This window comes from Microcaecilia unicolor, chromosome 1 (genome assembly GCF_901765095.1).
Source record: "Microcaecilia unicolor chromosome 1, aMicUni1.1, whole genome shotgun sequence".
NCBI lineage: Eukaryota > Metazoa > Chordata > Amphibia > Gymnophiona > Siphonopidae > Microcaecilia > Microcaecilia unicolor.
The window spans coordinates 240,236,867-240,260,383 of record NC_044031.1 but is presented as its reverse complement, the minus strand read 5'-3'; the positions used below and the strand labels follow the sequence as shown (position 1 = coordinate 240,260,383).

The 23,517-nt window shown below is 46.3% G+C and overlaps 1 protein-coding gene across 1 annotated transcript in view; it reads right to left on the bottom strand.

Annotated features, from left to right (window-relative positions):
• Positions 1-23,517, bottom strand: part of AHRR (aryl-hydrocarbon receptor repressor) — a 392,606-nt gene that overhangs the window by 2,541 nt on the left and 366,548 nt on the right. The window contains exons 7-10 of the mRNA XM_030190015.1: positions 21,288-21,421; positions 17,912-18,108; positions 13,690-13,796; positions 12,821-12,962 (exon numbers count right to left, since the gene is read on the bottom strand). Coding sequence (XP_030045875.1) covers positions 12,821-12,962; positions 13,690-13,796; positions 17,912-18,108; positions 21,288-21,421 — 580 coding nt within the window. The remainder of the gene's footprint in view (positions 1-12,820; positions 12,963-13,689; positions 13,797-17,911; positions 18,109-21,287; positions 21,422-23,517) is intronic.

Genomic DNA, 23,517 nt, shown 5'->3' with positions numbered 1-23,517 from the left:
TTTGGAAGGAACAGGTGGCCTTCTGTATGGCCACATATCACACATATATCCCATAAGTTTCTCTGTCACAGTTCACCTGTCATGCAATCGATATTGCTGCCTCCTCTCACATAAACCCCAGCATTTGATAAGATAAGATGTAGTGCACAAACAGACACAGACACTGTTATATGAAATATAAATAACGTATATTATCTGAACCCCCAAAATAACAATTTGCATTTCCCCCTCCCCCCCAAATATCATTCATGAGTGCCCACGTCGTCCTCCCTGAAGGGCCGTACGCACCAGGCTAATGAGCACCACCAGGAGCAGCCTCCCTGCCCTTTGGTGGCGCTGATTAGCCTGCCACATTGCCCCCATCTCCTGCCTCATTGCTGACACCTCCTGCAGCAACTGGTTTTGGGTATTCAGCAACTGCTGTTGGCCCTCAACCAGTTGCTGCAGGAGGCGCAGTGCTGGGGCAGGGGATGGGGGGGGGTTGGGGATGGGGGGGGGGATAGGGGTGGGGTGGAGACAGCAGGGGGTGTGGGCCCCTCATCTTCCCCTTTAAGGGCGGGCATTTCAGGGGAGGGCATCTCTTGCTGGCCCTCCTCCTCTTCCTCCTCCTCCTCCGCCGGCCCCTCTTCCTCCGGCACCTCTTCCTGGTGGCCCTCCTCCTCCTGCCGCCGCTGGCGCCCTGTGTATGTAACAAGATTGTGTTAGAGATCAGCACATCCAACATAGCTTACATAAGTGCAGGAGCTGGCTGGCCTGAGGCAGGGGATGGGCTGTGAGATGCATGAGATGAGATGACAGGGAACCCCTGGATGCTTGTTTGACCCAGAGTACACAGGCAGACCACAGTCATTGCTTAGCAGCATGTTTGCATAAAGATTTGTGACTCTGCCTGGCTGACCATTTTGGGGTTTTCTGTTGTTTGGGGGGGGGGGGGGGGGGAGCTCATCACTTTTATATGAGGCAATGATATCCAGTAAGAGTAGGACCAGAGCCAGCACTACCATGAATGAGTATCCACCCCACCCCAGAAAGGGGGATACAGAAGCAAGGCACGTCATCTCATTCATCTCAGAAGAGATGAGTTGGAAGTTGCAGCCACACTCACGGGAGGGTAGCGGCAACCTCAGGCCTTGATCTGGGACAGAGGTGTTTTGACTTACTAGTTGCCTATTAGCCTATTGTACCGGACATATGCATTATGAAGTCATTTACAAATGAGTACAGATGGCCTGTTTATAATACTTACATTGATGTGTGATCCGCCGTCTCATGGCCTGGATCATGTTGGGCCTTTCCAGGCGGATGCGACGGTACCTGCAGCGGAGGGACTCCAAGTCCCTCCTGATGCCAAATCTTCTGCAAGATATAAGTTTGTAAACCAGGCGTCAGGGGATGGCCCTTCTTGCCTTCAGCACACAAATAATCATTTGGACATCAAATAGAAGACATTCTGAACAGTTCGGGGGGGGGGGGGGGGGGGAACATACCATTGGTACAGATGATGTCATACAGGTGGACGTGAGGACTGCGAAATTTTTGTGTGCATTATTGTAGGGATGTGGGAATGTTGTATCTTTCTACTACCTGGATTCTATTAATGAATGGGCATGTATACATATCAGTGATTACCCTTGAATGAAGACTACAGTTTGTGGTTACACTGCTGAGGGAGCTCTTAGATGTGTAGTTGCAGGAGGGGAGGGGGGGGGGGGGAGAACACCTACCTCTGTAGCTGGTCTCTGATGTCAGTCCAGGCTTGTATACAACGATTCCTGGGGGGCAGGTGGTGGTGCCTGGGGAAGATATGACGCCTGTACCTTAGGCACAGGGTTACCTAGAGCAGGTTTTCCCCCACCAAAAAATTTGGCTCTCTCCTGACACTCATGTTTCGGTATAACCATTATGTGGCGTCCATTGCCTTATATGGCCAGCCATCACGCATGGCCGGCCTTACGTGAATACCTCCATATAAGGGTGTGTATCCCATATATGGATAGCTGAGCATGTGCACGTTTTGCTATGTGTAATGTCTCCGGCTTGGCCGGCCATTACGCATGGCCGCTCTATTGACTCACCATGCGTGCGGGGCCTACGTTTTGCGTCTCGGACCTACGTGTGCAGTTTCCCTTATATGGCAGTTTCTCTAATATGGATCATTATCAAGGGTGCGAACTTCATATGTACACAATACAATTATATTTCCCATGCCTACATATTCCGCAAGTAGAGTGCAGTGCATGTAGGTGTGGAAATGCAGGTACGGGGAAAATATCAGCATTATTCAGAAGTACACTAACGCCTTTCTCACACACCTGCTATTTTTGTCTTATTCTTTGGGCTCCCCTAAATTAGGCGGCTTCACCTGCGATAATGGAATGCGTAAAGGCGACCATTTTCCTGTAATTTGGCTGGCCCCTCATTTGGGCGGCATCGACCGTATTATCAAAACACAAGATGGCTGGCCATCTCATTTTGAAAATACGGTCGGTCTCATCGCCGGCCTGTGAGCTAGCCGGCCATCGATTTGGCCGGCGCTTTTCGATTATGCCCCTCTATACCTCTCACCTCTTCTGATACCCCCACTGCCTTCCCAGAACCCTCTGTTACTCCCAAAACAATTGTCTTTTAATCCCCTCCTTTCACACAATCTATTATGTCGTAATTTGATCCAGAATCTTCAGCATGTGTGATTCCTACTCTCTGGAACACCCCCCCCCCCTCACCCTTCCCTTAGAAGAATCATTTACACAGTTTAAGGTGGGCCTCAAAACTTTTCTTTTTAAAGATGCCTAAAACTCCGCCCGAGTATCGTCTGGGACCCACATAAGATCTGCTGGCCAACATAACTTTATTTAGCCCTGGATATTCAATGCTGGTGTCTGGACACAGTCCAGCATTGAATATCTGGGGCTAATTCTGCCCATAGCAGTCAGTCTTTAAAAAAAACACTGACCACCGTAGGCTAGATATTGGCTGTCAGTGTCTAACTGTTATGTGCTGATTGAGTGTTTCCTGGACAAAACAACTTCCTACCACCACCTGATGGGAGCAATGAAGAAATATTTTGGAGTTTATAAGTATGGTGCATTAACCTGTACTGATTGAATTCCTATGTCACATCTTAGAGTTGATGAATGTTTAATTAAGTGCTGGCTGATATTCAGTGTCAACACCTGCGTAGCTGAGTGGGCAAAGATAGGACCGCACAAAATTCAGTCTTATCTTCTATGCGAGCATCAGCACTGAATATGGTCAGTGCCTGTATAACTACTGGCTCCTCCCAGACTCCACCCACAGACCACTGCAGCAGTAATTGCATAGTGCTGTGACAATCAAAGGGGATACTCAGTGGCACTGGGCAGTTAAGTGCTACTGAATATCTGGGGACAGTCTGCTGAGCAAGGTAGAAGTGGGAAGGAGCCTCTCCTACCTGCAAAAACCCCATTGAATATCTACCCCTCTAGACCTACAAGATTTATAGAATTTACTGTTTGTGTCTCCATATCCATTGCTAATGCTATATCTGTGAATAAAGTACAAAGAGTTACAAACTGATATGAAAGATATCAAACCCCAGATCTGTTCATAGCAATGTCAATTAAAATTGCCCAAGTAAAATCCAAGCTTCCCAAGTTTACAATCTAAAATCATTAGGGAGGGAAGTGTGAAAGGGAAGACATATAACAACACTGTGAGGAAAGGGGGGCAGAATTACAATTGTAGATAGAAAAGTGTGTGTGGGGGTGGGGGGAGAGAATGTACAAAAGGTATGATCTGTGTCTCTCTTGGATATGAAGAGAGTAGTTTAGGTGAAAGCATCTTGAAAAAAGAACATTTTCAAATCATTTAAAATTGAGTCAATGAGGTTTGAAGGCAAAGACGTATGGGCAGCGAATTCCAGAGAAGGGGGCAGTGTCGACAAGACCGATGCTATGAAGACATTGGAGTAGAATAGAGTGATCAAGGAGATCAAAAGCCATAGAAAGGTCAAGGGGCAGAAGAAAAACGCTTTTAGAGTGCTCGAGATGATAATGGATAAAGGTGATGATACCACAAAGAGCTGTTTCCATGCTGTGATGCTGACAAAATCCAGTCTGGTTTGGATGAGGAACATATGTTGTGTTGATGAAGTCAGTTAGTTGTTGGTGAACTATAATTTCAGTAATATTTGCAACAAAAGGTAGATTGACTATAGGCCTGCATTGTTCATCTCGGAAGTAAGTTTGGATGGATCTTTGAGTTTAGGGTATACGGTAACTGTTTTCCATGCAGATGGGACCAAGCCTTCTGTAAGGCTGGTATTGATCACAGTATGGATAAATGGAAGGAATGTGGTTAAGAACTTTTTAATGTATAGTGAAGGAAGGGGGTCAATAGGGGCAGTGGTGGTGTGAGAAGCTCTTATAATCTTATGTAAACTAGCCTGTGCCGGAGGAATAAATTTGTTAAGAGTGCTACATGGGAGACTGGTGTAAGCAGATTGTATAATGGGGTAATTGCCCGCAGTGTTAAAATGGCTTCATAGTGTTGCAATCTTGCTGTGAAAATGGTTGGCTAGGGATTGTGGGTTTGTGGGAGGGGTTGTTAATATGGGAGAGGTATGGTAAGTGTTGTCAATCTTCACACCCAACAAATAGTCCAGAACTAACAAAAATTATTATCAAAGATCTGCTAACTGAAAAGTATACTTTAATGCAATCAGTATGAGCCTTACTTATGATTTATTGAGAGAATTGGACAATAGCATTAATAACCTGATGCAAGGCCAGATTCCCACTTACTTGGTTTACTCAGAAGCAATGTGGATCCTTTGCAGAAATAATACTGAACTCATCCAGAATGTCAACTGCTTTTTGCCATTTGTTACAATAAATATTTACTTGCATGGGAATGTTTTCTGTCAATGTACTTTTTTGCCAGTAAACAGAGTGGAGTCGGGACAAAGAGTTGGTAAAAAATTCCTTAGACACTCGCCTGCAGATTTGGGGAGTCATCCTGGGTATAGCCATAATCCCCTGCAGATCTGGGCTGAACTCCGTGATTGTGATATTTCTCTACAGAATAGGGGCTGTGTCCAAGATTGTAAAACCAGTGGAATGAAAGGAACAGATCACACAGGAAAAAGTCCTTTGAGAAATACTTTATTCATGTAAGATGAGTTGAAAGTCGCCTTGGAGGGCTTGAGATCTTATAAAACTTGATTAATTTTTCACTAGGTCTGGATACGTTGTGAATCCTTGATGAGCCAAATATTTGGTAATCACAGTATAGAAGTATCCATTGTATTAGCATTAGGGTGGCTAAGATTGTTCTTGTTGTAGTTTGCTCTGGTATCCAAAGTGGCTCTCCTGTTGTATGTTCAGCTGTACCTGTTTTCATATCAATGTTTTTACTGTGTTTGGTAATGGCACTCCCAGGTATTAGCCTTGTGTGTTCAGGAACTGGTGGCTATAAGCACCTGAGGGCTCAATCTGAGGGGAAGGCAGATACTACAGGCAGAAATCCATATTCCTTTTGTTCCAGTGCTGGGGGGGTGCCCTGTCCCATAGTTCTTCTGGCCCCTATCGCACTGCCCCTCCCATCAATGAGGCTCGTCACATCCTGCAGTTCATTGATGTAGCCTGAGGAAGTATGCAGCTAACTGCAACTTTCCTAATACCCGGCCTGGGAAGTCCAGGATAGGTAGATTGTGGTGACCTCCAGGATGATAGCACATTACCACCACCATCCACGATGTAAATACATGCTCTGAAATCCACCAATTACCTCTCAACCACCTGATCCGCTGATGATCTTCTTTTCTCATCATCACCACCACATTAACTCTTACCCCTCTGGACTCTCTCCATTGCCCCCTTCTTCTGGCTTATCATCTAGGTCTGTAATAGCACCTCTGTACACTATTTAATGTTTTGACCATGTATAGGACAAAGTGGGAGATCAGAAACCTCCTCCTGCTAACTGATGCAGCATATTGCCAATGTTGTACAATAAAGCTGGTATCCCCTTACCATCACCACCATGGACCAAAATTTTGTGTTGGAAGCATATGTTTATGTCTGTAAAGGACCTGATATACCGCCTTTCACAACCAAAAAATTAAAATCATAGAAATAAGAAAAGAACACCAGCATCAAATAGGACAGGGGAAAGAAACAATAGCATGGAGAAGGAAACAGAGACACCCAGTTAGATACCAACAACCTGCTCTACAAAAGAAGCCAGTTAGAGAAATATCTGAGAGAACAAATGTGCTTTAAGACGACTATGGAAACGAGGAAAAGAAAGCTCTGATGTAATTGGCGATGGTAAAGAGTTCCAGAGAAAAGGAGCTGAACAAAAAATGCCGAAGTGCCATGTAGAACTAAGTTGGGAACAGTGAACAGAAGGGACAGACAAATAACAATCAAATGCAGAACAAAGCTCATGGGCAAGAGTGCATGGAGTAATAAGACTAGCTAAATAAGGGGGAGTACCCAAGTGTAGGGCTTTAAAAGTGATCGTCAAAATTTTATGAATAATATGGTACTTTATGGGAAGCCAATGGTGTTCTTTAAGAAGAGGCATGACATGATCATAACGTCGGGCACATGACAGAATGCAAATGGCAGTATTCTGTACTGTCTGCAATTTACAGAGATATCTCAGGGAGACCAGCGTATATAATGTTACAGTAATCTAGTTTCAAAGCAACCAATAATAATAAATGCTGTTCCATGGTTTGCCTTTAAAAAAAAATTCTCTCATGCATTTTCAGTGGTAGCTTAAGGTAAAATTATGTATCATACCTGATAATTTTCTTTCCATTAATCATAGCTGATCAATCCATAGACTGGTGGGTTGTGTCCATCTACCAGCAGGTGGAGATAGAGAGCAATCCTTTTGCCTCCCTATATGTGGTCATGTGCTGCCGGAAACTCCTCAGTATGTCGATATCCAAGCTCCATCCGCAGGACTCAGCACTTAGAGAATTACACCCACAAAGGGACACTCTGCCCAGCTCACCACCGCCGAAATGGGGGAGGGGAATCCGTCCAGCTCATCCCCGCGGAGCGGGGGAGGGACACCACACCCGCCGATGCGGGGGGATCTGGCTTATCCTGCAACCGCAACCGCGGGAGGAGCTGACTGACCCTAACACCGCCGAAGCGGGAGGGGTACAAAGCTGCCCTACAACCGCACGAAGCGGGAGGGAACGCCGGCAGAATTTAGGTCTCAATCCAGCCCCGTAAAACGGAGGGGAGAGGAATGCAGCAGCTCACTGTAACACAAACTCGTCTCAACTCTTGAAGAATCCAATTGAAAAAACTTGAACACGAAGTCCTGAACTGAAGACTAAACTTGCACCTGAAATGCAACCAGAATATAAACAGTACAGATATCTGGGAGGGGCTATGGATTGATCAGCTATGATTAATGGAAAGAAAATTATCAGGTATGATACATAATTTTACCTTCCATTTCATCATGCTGATCAATCCATAGACTGGTGGGATGTACCGAAGCAGTACTCACCCAGGGCGGGACATAGCAATCCCTGACCGCAACACTGAAGCTCCAAACTGGGCCTCCGCCCGAGCAGCCACAGTCAAGCGGTAATGTCTGGAGAAGGTATGGGCCGACGCCCAAGTTGCCGCCTTGCAAATCTCTTCCAAGGAGACGGGCCCGGCCTCTGCCATCGAGGCCGCCTGAGCTCTAGCGGAGTGAGCCTTCAGCTGGATAGGCGGCACCTTCCCTGCGGCCACATAAGCCGCTGCAATGGCTTCCTGCAAACAGGACAAACAGATGATCCGATTTCCGGAAATCATTGGTCACTTCCAAGTATCTGATGATGACTCGTCTCACATCCAGATATTTGAGAGCAGAGTATTCCTCTGGGTAGTCCTCCCTACGAAAGGAAGGGAGACAGAGCTGCTGATTCACATGGAAGCGAGAAACAATCTTGGGCAGGAAGGAAGGCACTGTGCGAATAGTCACTCCTGCCTCAGTGAACTGCAGAAAAGGCTCTCGACATGAGAGCGCCTGGAGCTCGGAAACTCTTCTGGCTGAAGTGATAGCCACCAAAAAGACTGCTTTCAACGTCAGGTCTTTCAGAGATGCCCTTGACAAGGGTTCAAAAGGCGGCTTCTGCAAGGCTCTTAGTACCAGATTGAGATTCCACGCAGGCACCACTGAGTGCAGAGGAGGGCGCAGGTGATTAACTTCCTTGAGAAAACGCACCACATCTGGCTGCGAAGCCAGGGAAGCACCATTCAGGCGACCCCTGAAACAAGCCAGAGCCGCAACCTGGACTTTAAGGGAACTGAGCGACAGGCCTTTCTCCAGACCTTCTTGCAGGAACGCCAACACTGAAGAAATTGGAGCAGTGAAGGGAGAAAGTGAGCCTGCTTCACACCACGCTGCAAAGGTACGTCAAACCCTGGCGTAAGCAGTAGAAGTAGAGCGCTTCCTCGCTCTCAGCATAGTGGCGATGACCTTGTCTGAGAAGCCCTTCTTCCTCAGACGCTGCCGCTCAATAGCCAGGCCGTAAGACCAAAGGGGGAGGGATCCTCCATCACCACGGGACCCTGATGCAACAGGCCCTGCTCCGCTGGCAGTCGCAGAGGTTCGTCCACTGAGAGCCTGAACAAGTCCGCATACCAGGGACGTCTGGGCCAGTCCGGACCCACCAGGATTACCCGGCCCGGATGCTTTGCCACCTGGTCTAGCACCCTGCCCAACATGGGCCAGGGCGGGAACACATAGAGAAGCTCCTGTGTCGGTCACTGTTGGAGGAGAGCATCTACTCCCAGAGATCGAGGGTCCCGTCCTCTGCTGAAAAAGCGCGGCACTTGGCAATTGGCCGATGACGCCATCAGATCTAGGCTCGGCTGGCCCCAGCGCTTCGTGATGTCCAAGAACGCCTGAGCCGATAGCTGCCACTCTCCGGGATCCTAGGTATGGCGACTGAGAAAGTCCGCCTTGACATTCATGACTCCGGCAATGTGGGCCGCTGACAGCTGTTCCAGGTTCGCTTCCGCCCACTGGCAAAGATTCATAGCCTCCTTGGCTAGAGGGGCGCTCTTGGTACCTCCCTGGCGGTTGACATAGGCCACAGCCGTGGCATTGTCCGACAGGACCCGTACTGGCTTCAGCACCAGTACCGGGAGGAACTCCAAAAGCGCCAACCGAATGGCTCTGAGTTCCAGGAGGTTGATAGACCACTTTGCCTCTGCAGGAGACCAGAGCCCCTGCGCTGTCCTTCCCAAGCAGTGGGCTCCCCAGCCCAACAAAGAGGCGTCCGTCGTGACCACAATCCACTCCGGGGTCACAAGAGGCATTCCTGCAGACAACTTGTCTGTCTTCAGCCACCAGCTCAGCGCCTTGCACACTGCTGGGTCCAAGGGAAGGCGCACAGCATAATCCTCCGACACTGGAGTCCAGCGCTGCAGCAGAGAGTTTGAGTGGTCTCATATGAGCCCTGGCCCAGGGCAGTACTTCCATCGTGGCCGTCATAGAGCCCAACAGCTGCACATAGTCCCAAGCCCGAAGAGGAGAGGCTACTAGGAACTGGTCCACCTGAGCCTGAAGTTTGACAATCCGATTGTCCGGCAGGAACACTCTGCCCACTTGGGTGTCGAAACGAACTCCCAGATACTCCAGGGACTGAGTCGGGCGCAGCTGGCTTTTCTCCCAGTTGATGATCCACCCCAGGGAGCTCAAAAGAGCAATCACCCGGTCCACAGCTTTGCCGCACTCTGCATAAGAGGGGGCTCGGATCAACCAGTCGTCCAGATAAGGATGGACTTGGACTCCTTCCTTTCTCAGGAAGGCCGCGATGACCACCATTATTTTGGAGAAGGTCCGCGGAGCAGTAGCCAACCCGAACGGGAGGGCTCTGAACTGGAAGTGTCGGCCCAGGACTGCAAAACGCAGAAAGCGTTGATGAGGAGGCCAGATGGGAATATGCAAGTACGCTTCCTTGATGTCCAAGGATGCCAGGAACTCCCGTCTTCACTGCCGCTATAACAGAGCGGAGAGTCTCCATGCGAAAGTGCCGCACTTTCAAGGCCCGATTGACCCCTTTGAGGTCGAGGATAGGCCGGACAGAACCTCCTTTCTTTGGTACCACAAAGTAAATGGAGTAACGTCCCTTGCCAAGCTGATTTACTGGCACCGGAACGACCGCGCCCAAGCGGATCAGATTGTCCAAAGTCTGCTGCACTGCCACAGCTTTGACCGGAGACTTGCAGGGAGAGAGTACAAACCCGTCTCTTAAGGGTCGGCAGAACTCTAGCTTGTAGCCGTCTCTGATGACTTCCAGCACCCAAGCGTCTGAAGTTACTCTGGTCCACTCGCCCAGAAACGAGGACAGCCGTCCTCCAATCTGCACTGGGGCGTGGACCAAGGCCCCGTCATTGGGTACGAGACCCTGGGGGAGGACCGGAGGGCGCACCTCCGGGACGGCGGTCTCTGCGAAAGGAATGCTGCTTGGGGGAGAAGTTCCTCTTGAAGGAAGAGGGGGCAGAAGAGCCCGACCTGCCCGGGCAGTACCGACGGGCTTCCTGAAACCGTCCTCTGGAGGTACCGGGGCGAGTACTGGCCCGAGCCCTGACCTCTGGTAACCTCTTGCCCTTAGACGTGCCGAGATCGGTCACAATTTTGTCCAGCTCGACCCCAAAGAGCAGCTTGCCTTTAAAAGGCAATTTAGCCAGGCGGGACTTAGAGGCGTGGTCAGCAGACCAATACTTCAGCCAAAGCCACCGCCGCGCAGAGATTGTCTGAGCCATACCTTTAGCCAAGGCTCTCAAGACATCATACAGCAAGTCTGCCAAATAGGCCAAGCCCGATTCCAGGGCCGGCCAATCAGCCCTCAAGGAAGGATCCGAGGGGGAAGCCCGCTGCACCATAGTCAGGCACGCCCTAGCCACATAGGAGCCGCACACTGAGGCCTGCAAACTTAAAGCAGCCGCCTCAAAGGACAACCTTAAGGCCGCCTCCAATCTTCTGTCTTGGGCGTCCTTTAGGGCCGTGCCACCTTCCACCGGCAACGCCTTTTTCTTAGTCACCGCAGTGATTAAAGAATCCACGGTAGGCCACAGAAAGGCCTCACGTTCACCTTCAGGCAAAGGATAGAGGCGGGACATAGCCCTAGCCACTTTGAGGCTCGCTTCCGGGACATCCCATTGAGCCGAAATCAAGGTGTGCATGGCATCATGCACGTGGAAGGTTCTAGGTGGGCGCTTCGTCCCCAGCATAATGGCGGAGCCAACAGGGGCTGAGGGAGAGACGTCCTCCGGAGAGGAAATCTTCAAAATGCTCATGGCCTGCAATAACAGGTTGGGCAAATCCTCTGAGCGAAAGATCCGCGCTGCAGAGGGGTCATCCGCTCCATCCGAGCGGGGATCCGTCTCCTCCAAGGAATCCCCAAAGGACCGTTGGGAGAACTCAGATACGCTGCCCTCATCTACATCGGAGGAGACAAAGTCCTCCAAGGCCTGGGAATCCACCCGAGGGCGTTTACTTCCGGGGGCCTCAACCTCTTTATCAGACGAGGGAGCAGGGGCAGCGTTTTGCATAAGGAAGGCCTGATGCAGCAGCAAAATAAACTCGGGGGAGAAACCCCCCAGACTATGCACTTCCGCAGCCTGGGCCACAGCCCTAGACGCACCCTCAACCGGCGCTCGCAAGAGCGGGGGAGAGACATGCTGCGCATCCAAGATGGCGTCCGGCGCGACACTCCGCGAAGGAGCCGCGCGGGAAGAACGGCGCTTAACTTTAGCCGCTTTTGTGCCGTCGCCCAAATCAAGGGCGTTCATGGCAATAGCGTCTCCCACCTCAAGGGCGGCCCAAGAAGAAGCCGTCCGAGCCGCGTGGCCGGCCAAGATGGCGGAGGCGAGGAGCGGGGGATGGGCGTTTATGGCGGGAAAAACCGCCACGCCGGAGGAAGGACCGGGACATTCATCGGTCACGAAACTGTCACCCAACAAGGGCGAATCAGGCTTTAAGACCCCCGCATCCCCTCTAGAAGCGCTCAAGCGATCCGGGGAGCGACTCTTTGCGCCCTCGCCCTCCGACGCCATATGCCACGAGGAGAAGAATCGGGGAACCCCCTGCCCGCTATAAAAAGGTAAAAATTACCTGCTTGCCGCTCCGAGCTGTAACGACCTGGTGTCCCAGTGAGTAGCTGCAATGAACGTTTAAATAAACGTCGAAATAAACGCCTTTAAGGACGTTTAAAATTTTTTTTTTTTTTTAACGGAGCCAGCGGGAGGGGGGGAGAAAAGGAGGGACCTGGCACCACCAGGTTTGCACTTGCTCAAAAGAGCCCTCAACCCCAGGCCTCAACAAAACCTAAGGATTAGGCTTGGAGGCCTAGCCAGAGCTGCTGCTGTGTGTGACCACCACCTGCTGAGATAGAGAACATACAGAGGAGTTTCCGGCAGCACATGACCACATATAGGGAGGCAAAAGGATTGCTCTCTATCTCCACCTGCTGGTAGATGGACACAACCCACCAGTCTATGGATTGATCAGCATGATGAAATGGAAAGTGAGTTAAATTTAGGTACAGTGGGTATTTTCCTGTCCCCAGGAGTTCATAATCTAAGTTGATGGAAATAGGGGGAAATTTGCTAATGTGGTTACTGTCCTCCTTTATGAATAATGTAAATACACAGTCATGTTCAATGTTTGCATAGTTATGATCACCAAATTTAGTGCAGGTATCCAACCATGCTGATGACCATGCTGCTTTATGAACTGACCCTTTAGTTGATTTTGTACATTGATTCTGGGAGTCTAGAGGCTTTTGTGGTACCAAATGTGGTCAGATGCTTACCTCTGTACTTGTTGTGGGACAATCACACACTCAGAACATCCGTTTCTGTACACAAGTGGAGTGCTGGCTTCCACCCAGACCCACTGATCATCATTCCTTCGTGCTTTGAGCAAAGAGATTCCACTTTCTGCACTATTCACCCCTGCCAAAATTGAAAAGATTTATGGTTAAATGTACCCTTTAAAAGATAGGGATCGATATACTTAAAATAGGTGCTTTCTGGACTTCTCATATAGACATCCTTTTACAAATATGCATATTTTCAGCAAACATTTTGCCCACAGAGGACTAGATTCTATATATCACGCCTAAAAAATTGGTGCTGAAATAAGCCTAAATTTCTGTGTGGTTTATAGAATATGCTGAATGCCCATCCACGTGACTAAATTTAGTCGTGGGCAGTTACGCCAAGTAAAACCTGGTGTAAATGCTGACACATAATTAGGAATGGATTGGGTGTATTCTATAAGAATATGCATAGATGTTGGAAACACCCACAATCCGTCCATGGCCATGCCCCGTTTTCAACTATGCAACTTAGAATTTATGAACAACACATTATAGAATACACTTAGACAGTTGTGCACATAAATTAGTGCCAATTAGTGTCAATCATTGCTTATTAAATGGCAATTATCGGCAGTGACTGGCTTAACTAATTAAGTTGTGTGCAAATCCAGAACATGACTGGATTTGCACATACAACTTAAGTTGCGCTATGACTCAGATGGAGAAATTGGGTTTTCAGGCCAAATATATTTGATGGATATTCATTCGGAATATCCTGAAACCAGATCTTTCTCTTAAGGACTGGAGTTTCTCAGATTTGGAGGTGTCTTTATAGTACTAGAAAGCAAATGTGTACATACACTTTATCTGGCTTTCTGCGCAGTGTAACATATCAGAGAAAGAAACACCATGGTGACTGGTCCTACCATGCATCTCTGCTTCACACAGGTCTGAAAAAGGTTTTGCTCTATAAAACAAAAAGAAGCATCAATAAATTTTACACTGATTAATCTTCCTGGCTTGACTGACCCACATTCATGACTTAGAAAAATTTTTATGGCCCGAATCCCTGGCTCTAACCATGCAATATACCATCAGCTTCATCATTATGGGCCCTTTTACTAAGCTGCAGTAAAAAGGGCCCTGTGCTAGCAGCGGAGGCTGTTTTTGCTGCGTGCTGAGGCCTTGATTACTGCAGCGGATGAAGGATGAAAAAAGACATGGCCATGCGGTAAGATTGCTCTTATTACAATGGCCATGTGGGAGGGGGCACTTACCACCACCCATTAAAGTGGCTGTAAGGGCTCCCGCACTAACCTGGTGGTAAACGTGTAGTGCGCGGCACTGCCTAATTACCACTGGGTAACTACTGTGCTAGAAAATAGGCAGCTATTTTCCCTAGTACAGGAAATGGTGCACACTGGGGCTGGAACTACCGCTGGCAGTAGCTCCAGAGTTGCATTCGGTAAGCCCACGTTGGGCTTCCTGCTGCTTAGTAAAAGGGCCCCTATATGCACAAATGCTTTATGCAGCAGCTAGTTCAGGAACCAACAAGAGCGGTGATAGCAAGTACTGGTGCCACTTGACAAGAGTATTCACAATCTGATCAAATTTGACTGGAGGGAGGACAACAAGGATAGCTACTGCTTTAGGACTCAACTTTCAAAAATGAGACTATGATATCATGAGCGAAATGATTTGAAAAAACAAAATAAAAGGAGAACTGAAAAAAAAGAGTTTACATCAGGCACGAATGTTGTTTAAAAATAGTTTCCTAGAAGATCAGAGCAGACCAGATGTATTCCATGCATTAAGCAAGTGGGGAAAACATTCTGAGTGTGTGTGTGTGTGTGTGAATCCCTGTTGTATGTTCGGCACATGTTTTGTGTGGGATAGCTCGGGGTGGTGGGGAAGTTTGCAGAAGGATAGTTATTTGGGGGGGGGGGGGGAATTGAGGGGTGGTGATGATGCAGTTGCCGGAGGGGGGGGGGGGTGATTTTGGGAGCAGGACCAGCTTGCAGGATGGTAGGGCAGTTGCAAGATGTAGTTTTTAAAAATGTAGGCAAGGTTTGAATTTTTGTTCGTGATGGTCATTTTGCAGGGTGCTGGGGCTGAGAAGAATTTTTTTGCGGTGGGGGAGTTTTCAGGGAGTAGGTACAGGGGTAAGTTTTGGGGCTAGGGCTAGTTGTGGAGGTAGTTTGGGGTGGGGCAGTTTGTACAGTGTGGGCAGTTCCAGTGGGTAGTTTTGGGGGTTGGGACAGTTTATGGAATGATGGGCAGCTGCAAGTAATATAGTTCCCGGCATGTGGGTCAGTTTGAGGGGTGGTGGGGGTAGTTGTGGGAAAGTAGTATTTTTGTCAGTTGGGGATACTTTTTTGGGGTACACATAAGAATAACCTTAGTTCAGACCAATTGTACGTGCAGGACGTCAGACTCACAGAAACAGGTCAAGAGGGTCATCGGCAGGGGTCATCAAAGTTGGTGGTGGTGGTGGCGGCGGCGGGGGGGGGGGGGGGGTCGGCGGCGCTGGGGGGGAGCTAAAATGTGCCCCCTCACCTCGGGCCCTGGACCCCCCTCCTGCCGAAGTCTGGCTACACCCCTGGGAGAAATATAGAGGCGTTATAGTATTCTTGGTCTTATTTACCATCCCTTTCCTAATAATTCCAAGTTTTTTGGATGCTGCTGCACACTGGGCAGAAGATTTCAGCATATTGTCTATAGCGACACTTAGATCTTTTTCATGAGTGCTGACTCTCAAGGTGGACCCTAGCATCAAGTAACTATGATTCAGATTATTCTTCCCAATGTGCATCACTTTGCATTTGTCCACTTTAAACTTCATCTGCCATTTGGATGCCCAGTCTTCCAATTTCCTATGTCTTCCTGCAAATTTTCACAGTCAGCATGTGTTTTAACAACCTTGAATAGTTTTGTGTCATCTGCAAATTTAATCACCTCACTTGTTTCGATTTCCAGATCATTTAGAAATATGTTAAATAGCACAGGTCCCAGTATAGATCCCTGCAGTAGTCCGCTATTCAGCCTCCTCCATTGAGAGAAATGACAATTTAGCCCTACCTTCTGTTTTAGAAACATAGAAACATGACGGCAGATAAAGGCCATATGACCCATCCAGTCTGCCCATCCTCTGTAACCCCTAATTCTTCCTGTTCCTAAGTGATCCTACATGCTTATCCCATGCCTTTTTAAATTCTGGAACAGTCCTCGACTCCACCACCTCCACCGGGAGGCCATTCCACGCCCCCACCACCCTTTCTGTGAAATTCTTCCTGAGGTTACTCCTAAGCCTATTCCCTCTTATCTTTGTCATATGCCCCCTCATTCCAGAGCTCTCCTTCATTTGAAAAAGGCTCTTGAGGTATTTAAACGTTTCTAACATGTCTCCTCTCTCACTTGCCAAACAGGATAAGGTTGGTAAGATATGAAAATGATGACAAATATATATCTACTAGTAAAAAAGCCCCGTTTCTGATGCAAATGAAACGGGGGCTAGCAATGTTTTCTTCTGTGTGCATGTGGGAGTGTGTGTGTCCCTGCCCTCTGGCCTCTCTCCCCTCCCCCCTCTGAGTCCTTCACTGTTACAGAGCCAGCGATTTGATTTCGTGCTCTGCTGTTTTCCTTCACTGACTGTGTTACAGAGAGGGCGGGGCAGACACTCATAGGGAAACCGGATATCTCGCCTCCTTCACACTTCCGGCTGGAGGCTTCATAGAACGTTGGTGTTGCTTTTTATATAGAGAAAGATATCTATATATCTATCTTCCTGTAGAGTTTTAGTTAGGTTTTCACGCTCTTTAGGCCCTCTTAGGCCTGAGTTTTGGTTGGGAGTTTTTCCCTGTCTTTTTTTGGCGCTCTGTTGATGGAAGACTAGTTTCTGTAAATAGCAGAACAGATCATGAATACCAGTTTGTAGCTATAGAATTTTGTTTATTTATATATGCTGGTAGGAGTCTTTATCAGTGAAGATTTCAGTTGAAGTTTATTATATTTTTGTGTGTGTTATTTTTTCTTAGGGGGCTGTTTTGTTAAGGGGGCTATTTTGTGTAGAGGCTATTTTGTTAAGGGTAGTTTTGTGGGAGGGGCCATTTTGTCAAGGAGTATTTTGTTAGGGTGTGAAATGTCAAGGGTTATTTTGCTACAAGGCTGTTTTGTCAGGGCTTTTTTTGTCGGGGCTATTTTGTCAGGGCTATTACGACTGGGTGCTGCTCAGGCACAATCCTCCTGCACTTGTTTGACAGGCATAAATATATAAGCATAACAAGCTCCTAAGGGCCCTGTTTACTAAGCAGCGTTATAGGCACGTTAACATTTTTAACGCGCGTTAACCATGTACGTGCCTACATGCAATGGTGTGCTGGAGCAGGCTCTCACAGGCTCTCGAGAGCCGTTTGTTAAGTTTTTAAGAATTTTGGGAGCCGGTTCTCCATGGCTACTTTAACAAATGGATCCCAAAATGTGGGCTTGGGCCCCTCCTGAATTCTCTTTTACTTTGCTGGCGAGAGAGAGCCCCCTGCCTACATGTTTAGCGTGTGCACTAAATGTTGGAGCGCTAAAAACACTAATGCACCTTAGTAAACAGGGCCCTAAATTGAGAAATTTCAAACAAAAATTTAGGCTCATAAGTACAGCTGAAAATTGGGCACACATACTAAGGTAGGAGCACAGTATTTTTTTTTTTTTTAATATTGGGTCTGAGGTGCTTTGCATGCATTTCCATGATTTCAACCTTATTATTATGCAGCCTGGCGGTGACTTACACTAACGTGTTACAGTAAACTAAAATATGATTTTGCTCTTTAAAATGTGTTGAGGCAAGTATTGTGCATTATTCCCATAACACATTAGTAGATACCCTCCAAAACACTGCTGTTCTCTAGTGGTGGTCCAGCCTGCTTCATCCAGATAGAAGCACTGAATATTTGAGTTTGATTTAACCACTGCAGCTGGCATTTAAAAAAATGCTGACTATGGCAGCTGAATATTGATCTAACATTTTTTTTTTTAGAATCAGTAAAAAAAAAAAAAATTATATATATATATAAAAACCCAGCACTAATTTACCTGACATCTGCTGCAGTAGCCACCCCTGGTCTATGCTTTGCCCTCAAAAGCATGTTTTTCATTTTAATATCAGCCGCAGAAGGGATAAGAAGTGGCATTGCAACACAAAATAATGCCATCTGTGGTGGTAGCCCTGCTCCTGAAGAAGTCTTCTTTTGGCCAAACAGGAACTTCAGTTTGCCTTGAAATTGCATTGTCTAGCAAAGCAAAATAAAAGAAACAAACAAACAGCAATTTGAAATCCAAAACATATGGTGGACCATGACTGGCTTCACTGAAATCTGCCAAGCCATAACAGGCTGCTTCTACAACCTGCTGGCAATGGCAGTATGGCGGTTTTAAGCTGTCAGCATTGTACCACTGGTTCTTCTCTATACATGTATAAATGAGACAATGATACAGAATAGGCACAGTGGTTCCCAAACCTGGTCCTGCAGGCACCTCAAACCAGTCAGGTTTTCAGGATATCCACAATGAATATTCATGAGAGAGATTTGTATGTAGTGGAGGCAGTGCTTCTCTCTCATGAATATTTATTGTGGGTATCCAGAAAACCTGACTGGCTGGGGTGCCTCCAGGACCAGGTTTGGGAATCACTGGAATAGGGTGTGCACTTAAAGCAGGGCTGAGCAACCTTGGTCCTAGAGGGCCACAACCCAGTCAGGTTTTCAGGATATCTCCAATGAATATGCTTGAGATCTATTTGTATGCACTGCCTCCATTGTATGCAAACGGCACCCCGACATAATAGCCCTGACAAAATAGCCCCGACAAAAAAGTCCTGGCAAAACAGCCTTGTAACAAAATAGCCCTTGACAAATCAGCATCTAACAAAATAGCCCCTGTCAAAACGGTCCCTCCCACAAAATAGCCTCTAGACAAAATAGCCCCCTAGAAAAAAAATGCAGTGCCATAATCTGGGCAGCCTGATCGGGCCTTTTTGTCAGGGGGCTAATTTGTCTAAGGCTATATTGTGGGCAGGCCGTTTTGACAGTGGCTGTTATGTCAAGAGCTTTTTTGTTTAGGGCTTTTTTGTCGGGGCTATTTTGTCCGGGTACCTATGCAAACAGATCTCTTGCATATATACACTGGGGAAATCCTGAAAACTAGACTGGATTGTGGCCCTTGAGGACTGAGGTTGCTCACCCCTGACTTAAAGGATTTCACCCTAGCATCCTTCTGGCTGTGGCCACCACCTTGTCGCATTGTTTCATCTCCTTGAGATCCTCAGACACCATCACCCCAAGTTCCCTCTCCTGAACTGTTTTATTATCAATCTCGTTCTTCCTATCTGGTACATGTCCTTTGGATTTCTGCACCCCAGGTGCATCAGTCTCCACTTCTTGGCATTACATTTTAACTCTTGCTTTATTATGATAGAAACCTTATTATATTATTTATATCCTTTACTATACTCTTTTATATATAAATAACATTTTCAGTAGTAATTTGCAGAAGATGAGTCAGGAATTGTGTAATTTGTAGTCTTGTTTTCCTGATGATGCTTGGTAAGCGAAACATGGATCCATGCCGGGATCAAGACTTTTAGCGTTGGTGAATTTTATTATTGCACTTTGCATGGTTCACTGGTGATTGAACATTTAGTGATCCCAACAAGGAATTTGAGAACTTGGAACAGTTCACTGAGAGCAACCAGACCCAGATTAAGTGTTACCAGTTTGTGACTGGACATTGAATTGCGAGTAATCTATTGGGTCACACTGAATAAAAACTGACTGGTTATGTAAAGTGCTGTGATGGTATGAACATGTTATACCCTTTGTTAGGCATCATGAGTTCACTCTGAGTTTTATTGTTATTTATATATAAAAGAGTGTAGTAAAAGATATAAATAGTACAATAAGGTTTCTATTATAATAAGGCATTGGATTTATGAAGAAACCATAAAATAGATTTACCCATAGGAAGTTTTGGGAATTAAATTTTAACTGCCACATCTTTGACCATTCTTCTAATTTTTGGAGATATCTTCTTATGGTTTCTACTTCCTCCAGGTATCTACTCTATTGGCTATCTTCATGTCATCTGCAAAATGCAAACTTTTCCAACGATTCAACTGTTTGCTGAGAAATTGGTATGTAATCATTTCTTTTGTGTTAAGTAACTGCTTAAACAATTCTCTTTTTTATTGTTCATATTTGATTATTTTATTCATATGTTTATATTTATGTACTTTGCTTGTAATTATGTTCATGAGGACTCCTGATGAAGGCATATAAGCCGAAACAAGGATTGTATTGAGCCCATCTCCAAGCAAGTGGTCTTTTGTATTCAATTGATGTGTTGATAAAGGACTTGTGCTTTATCAACACATCAGTTGGCCTACTGCATTGGTCATTCCCACCCCCTTTTTTTGTTTGCCCTGGATTTTCAGTGGCACTATCCAGGTATGTGCTGCTGAAAATCTGGGTTGGACCAGTCAGCAGGAGTTATTTGGGTAAGCGTCACTTCTACTTGGATAAGCCCCTTTGAAAATTGACCCCAAGAATCTTTGTCAGGACCTTGAAGATGACAACAACTGAGTAACAGATGATCTGGAACTCCCTAAAAAGGGTTCATTGGTTCATCACTAAATACAGATCATAACAGAAGAAGGTCTGAAGAAGATCATAGCTGACCTGCAACTGACACCCTACAACATGATCTTGCCCATAACAACTAAGGCTAGCAGGTAAAGAACTTTCAGAATGGGCAACCAGAACAGTGGATGCTTCCCTTTTAGATCAGATGGTAATGCCATCACTAAAACAAAACAAAACAAAAAGCAAAACTGTGGTACATCCTCAAAACAAGCAAACAAAAAAAAACCTTCCTTGATCAAAATGGGCCAGAAATGTACTGTGGGATCCATTTTAAGGAAAATTATTTAACAGGTAGTATGTACCCAGTCCAGCAATTGGCTAGGGGAGCGAAACTGGCTTGATCTCTGCCAGTCTGGTATTGTATGTATACACTGATAACAGTTATAGCACTGTTAGATGACGTCTGTAGAAAGAGAGATAGAGGATTTGCCTCAGTACTAGTGGTGCTTGAATTCTCAGCAGCCTTTGACATTGTAAATCATGCTACTGTGCAGTTTTGACCACTGCAATAAAAGGGGACCTCAGCGCGTTTCAAAAACACACGTTGACGCTAATGCAGGCCTCCCTTTTCCCACAGCTTAGTAAAAGGACCCCTTAGAGATTAAGATGGGTCTACCCCAGGTGCTGTCACCTCTGTGAATGCTTATGCAGAAAGCTAACCCATTTGGAGACACTGCCTCCAAAGGAAACAAAATCAGATAATACACGTTACAAGAGAAAAGAAAGAAATCAAAGCTGCTTCTGCTGTTCAGCTTACGTAGGATTTAACTCACCAGGAAACCTGATGTGCTGTCCAGAAGACAACGAACCCGGCAAATGAAACAACGATTCAGAAAGGATGAGTATTCCGGTGGGGTGTCTTCACATTCTTGTGCCTTAAACAACTTGTTGAGTACATATTCTTCTCCTGCAAACAATGAGACACATTATAATCTCAGAATGGAAATGTTAATGAGCAGCGGAAGATTAATGTGATGGTAAACTCGGCTGAAGAAATAGACATGAAAGACACCACAGAAGTTTACATTTAATTAGTACCAGTTCATTTACAACATGCCTGCCATTCATTTTTATTTAATTTTCCATTTTCCATTTGACAATTTGACCCACCACCGTCTGTGTTATATTGAAGAGTCCTTTTCTGAAAAAAAACATCTCTTAATGCTTTTTCAGTTACGAACTATCATCCTGTTTCTAATTTGCTTTTTCTTTCAAAAATTTTGGAAAAAGTTTTTTTCATCAACTCTCTCAATTCTGTGGGCAGACCAATATTTTACACCCCAGACAGTCTGGCTTTTGAGCTGGCCACAGCACCAAGACTATAGTAACCACTTTGCACTGGGCTTTTGATTCAGATAAGATCATCTTGGCAGTCTCACTAGACCTTTCAGCCACATTTGATTTTGTTGACTGCTCTTTACTTCTCACCAGACTGCAACCTATTGGTCTTAATGACCAGGTCTGGAATTGGTTTGTTTCATTTCTTAAAGACTGTTCTCTTATGGCCAAGTTTCATTCTGATTGTTCCTTTCTGCAACCTTTATCATGTGGGGTGCCTAAGGAATCAGTTCTGTCACCCTTACTGTTTAACATCGTGCCACACTTGTTCAAGATGCTGGAATCTATCTCTGCCTAGAATTATGCAGATGACATTTTGTTACTTCAAGATACTGACTTCCATACCTCAGATCTTTTACCACTTCAACACTGTCTCACATTAGTCTCCTCATGGCTCTCTGAGAATAATCTAGTTTTAAATCCCTCAAAAAAGACGGCAATATGGTTTATGTACTGTCTCCCTCCCCCAGTGATTGCCCCTAGTCTTTCTGGTGCATCTATTTAATTTAATGAGATGAGAGGGAATCCAAAGCACACAGTAGAAAACAGCAGTAAAAAAAAAAAAAAGCACCGAGGGCTTCCAGGATAGGGATAGCAGAACTTTATTAAAAGACCCAACACAGGCCATGTTTTGGCATAAGCACCTGTGTCAGGGGTCTATAAAATAGTGCAAAACAAATAACATAAGAGACATAATATGAACATTTTGTAATTAAACATGCAAAAATACTAAAACGTGTTTAAAATAAGAAACTGTATATAAAATAAAATAAATTAAACATGGTAGGTCACGTGATGCTAGGCTAGCATGAGGCAGCCGCAAGAAAGAGCTCCAGACCCCCTAGCGTAAGATCTGCCCACAAGCAGCGGAAAAACCTTTGCAAAAAACCCTCGTTTTGGGTAATATTGCGAGGGAAAAAGTCTGGAACCCAAGATAGCGAGAGAGACAGTATCGGAAGTTTGAATGTCGGTGAAATCGCAGAAAAAGGAAGGAGCGCGAGGCCGACAAGGAGAATCCAAGATGGCAGCGGCGGGCCCCTTGGAGGCTGCAACGATAGGATCTGCATGGGCGGCGGAAAAAGCGGCAGAGGTGTCAGTGCTGCTGGAGGCAACAGTAGATCGGAAATTGCAGGGGATTTCGGATGCTTTGGCAATATTGGATGGCAAGCTGGAGGGTGTCTGCTCAGATGTGAATACCTTCCAGCAGCGGCTGTCCAATGTGGAAGACAAATGGGTCGGAGGTATGCATGGGGACATCAAAGCATATCATTGATATTCTAACAGGATGGGTGTGGATAGGTGAGGGGTGGGGTGATCAACAGAGACATACAGCTTTATGGTTTATAATGGGCTAGGAACCCCAGGTCCTTGTTAAGTCCTTTCTGTTGGGTGTTAAAATATTCAATCATTCTGAGGTTCCTAGCCCATTATAAACCATAAAGCTGTATGTCTCTGTTGATCACCCCACCCCTCACCTATCCACACCCATCCTGTTAGATTATCAATGATATGCTTTGATGTCCCCATGCATACCTCCGACCCACCCCCATCCTCCCACCCTGTCAGACTGTCATAGTAATGCTTGAATGTTTTCACTTATATACACTGTCAGCTAGCACATTTGCTTATTTCTGATCTGACGAAGAAGGGCAACCTTCGAAAGCT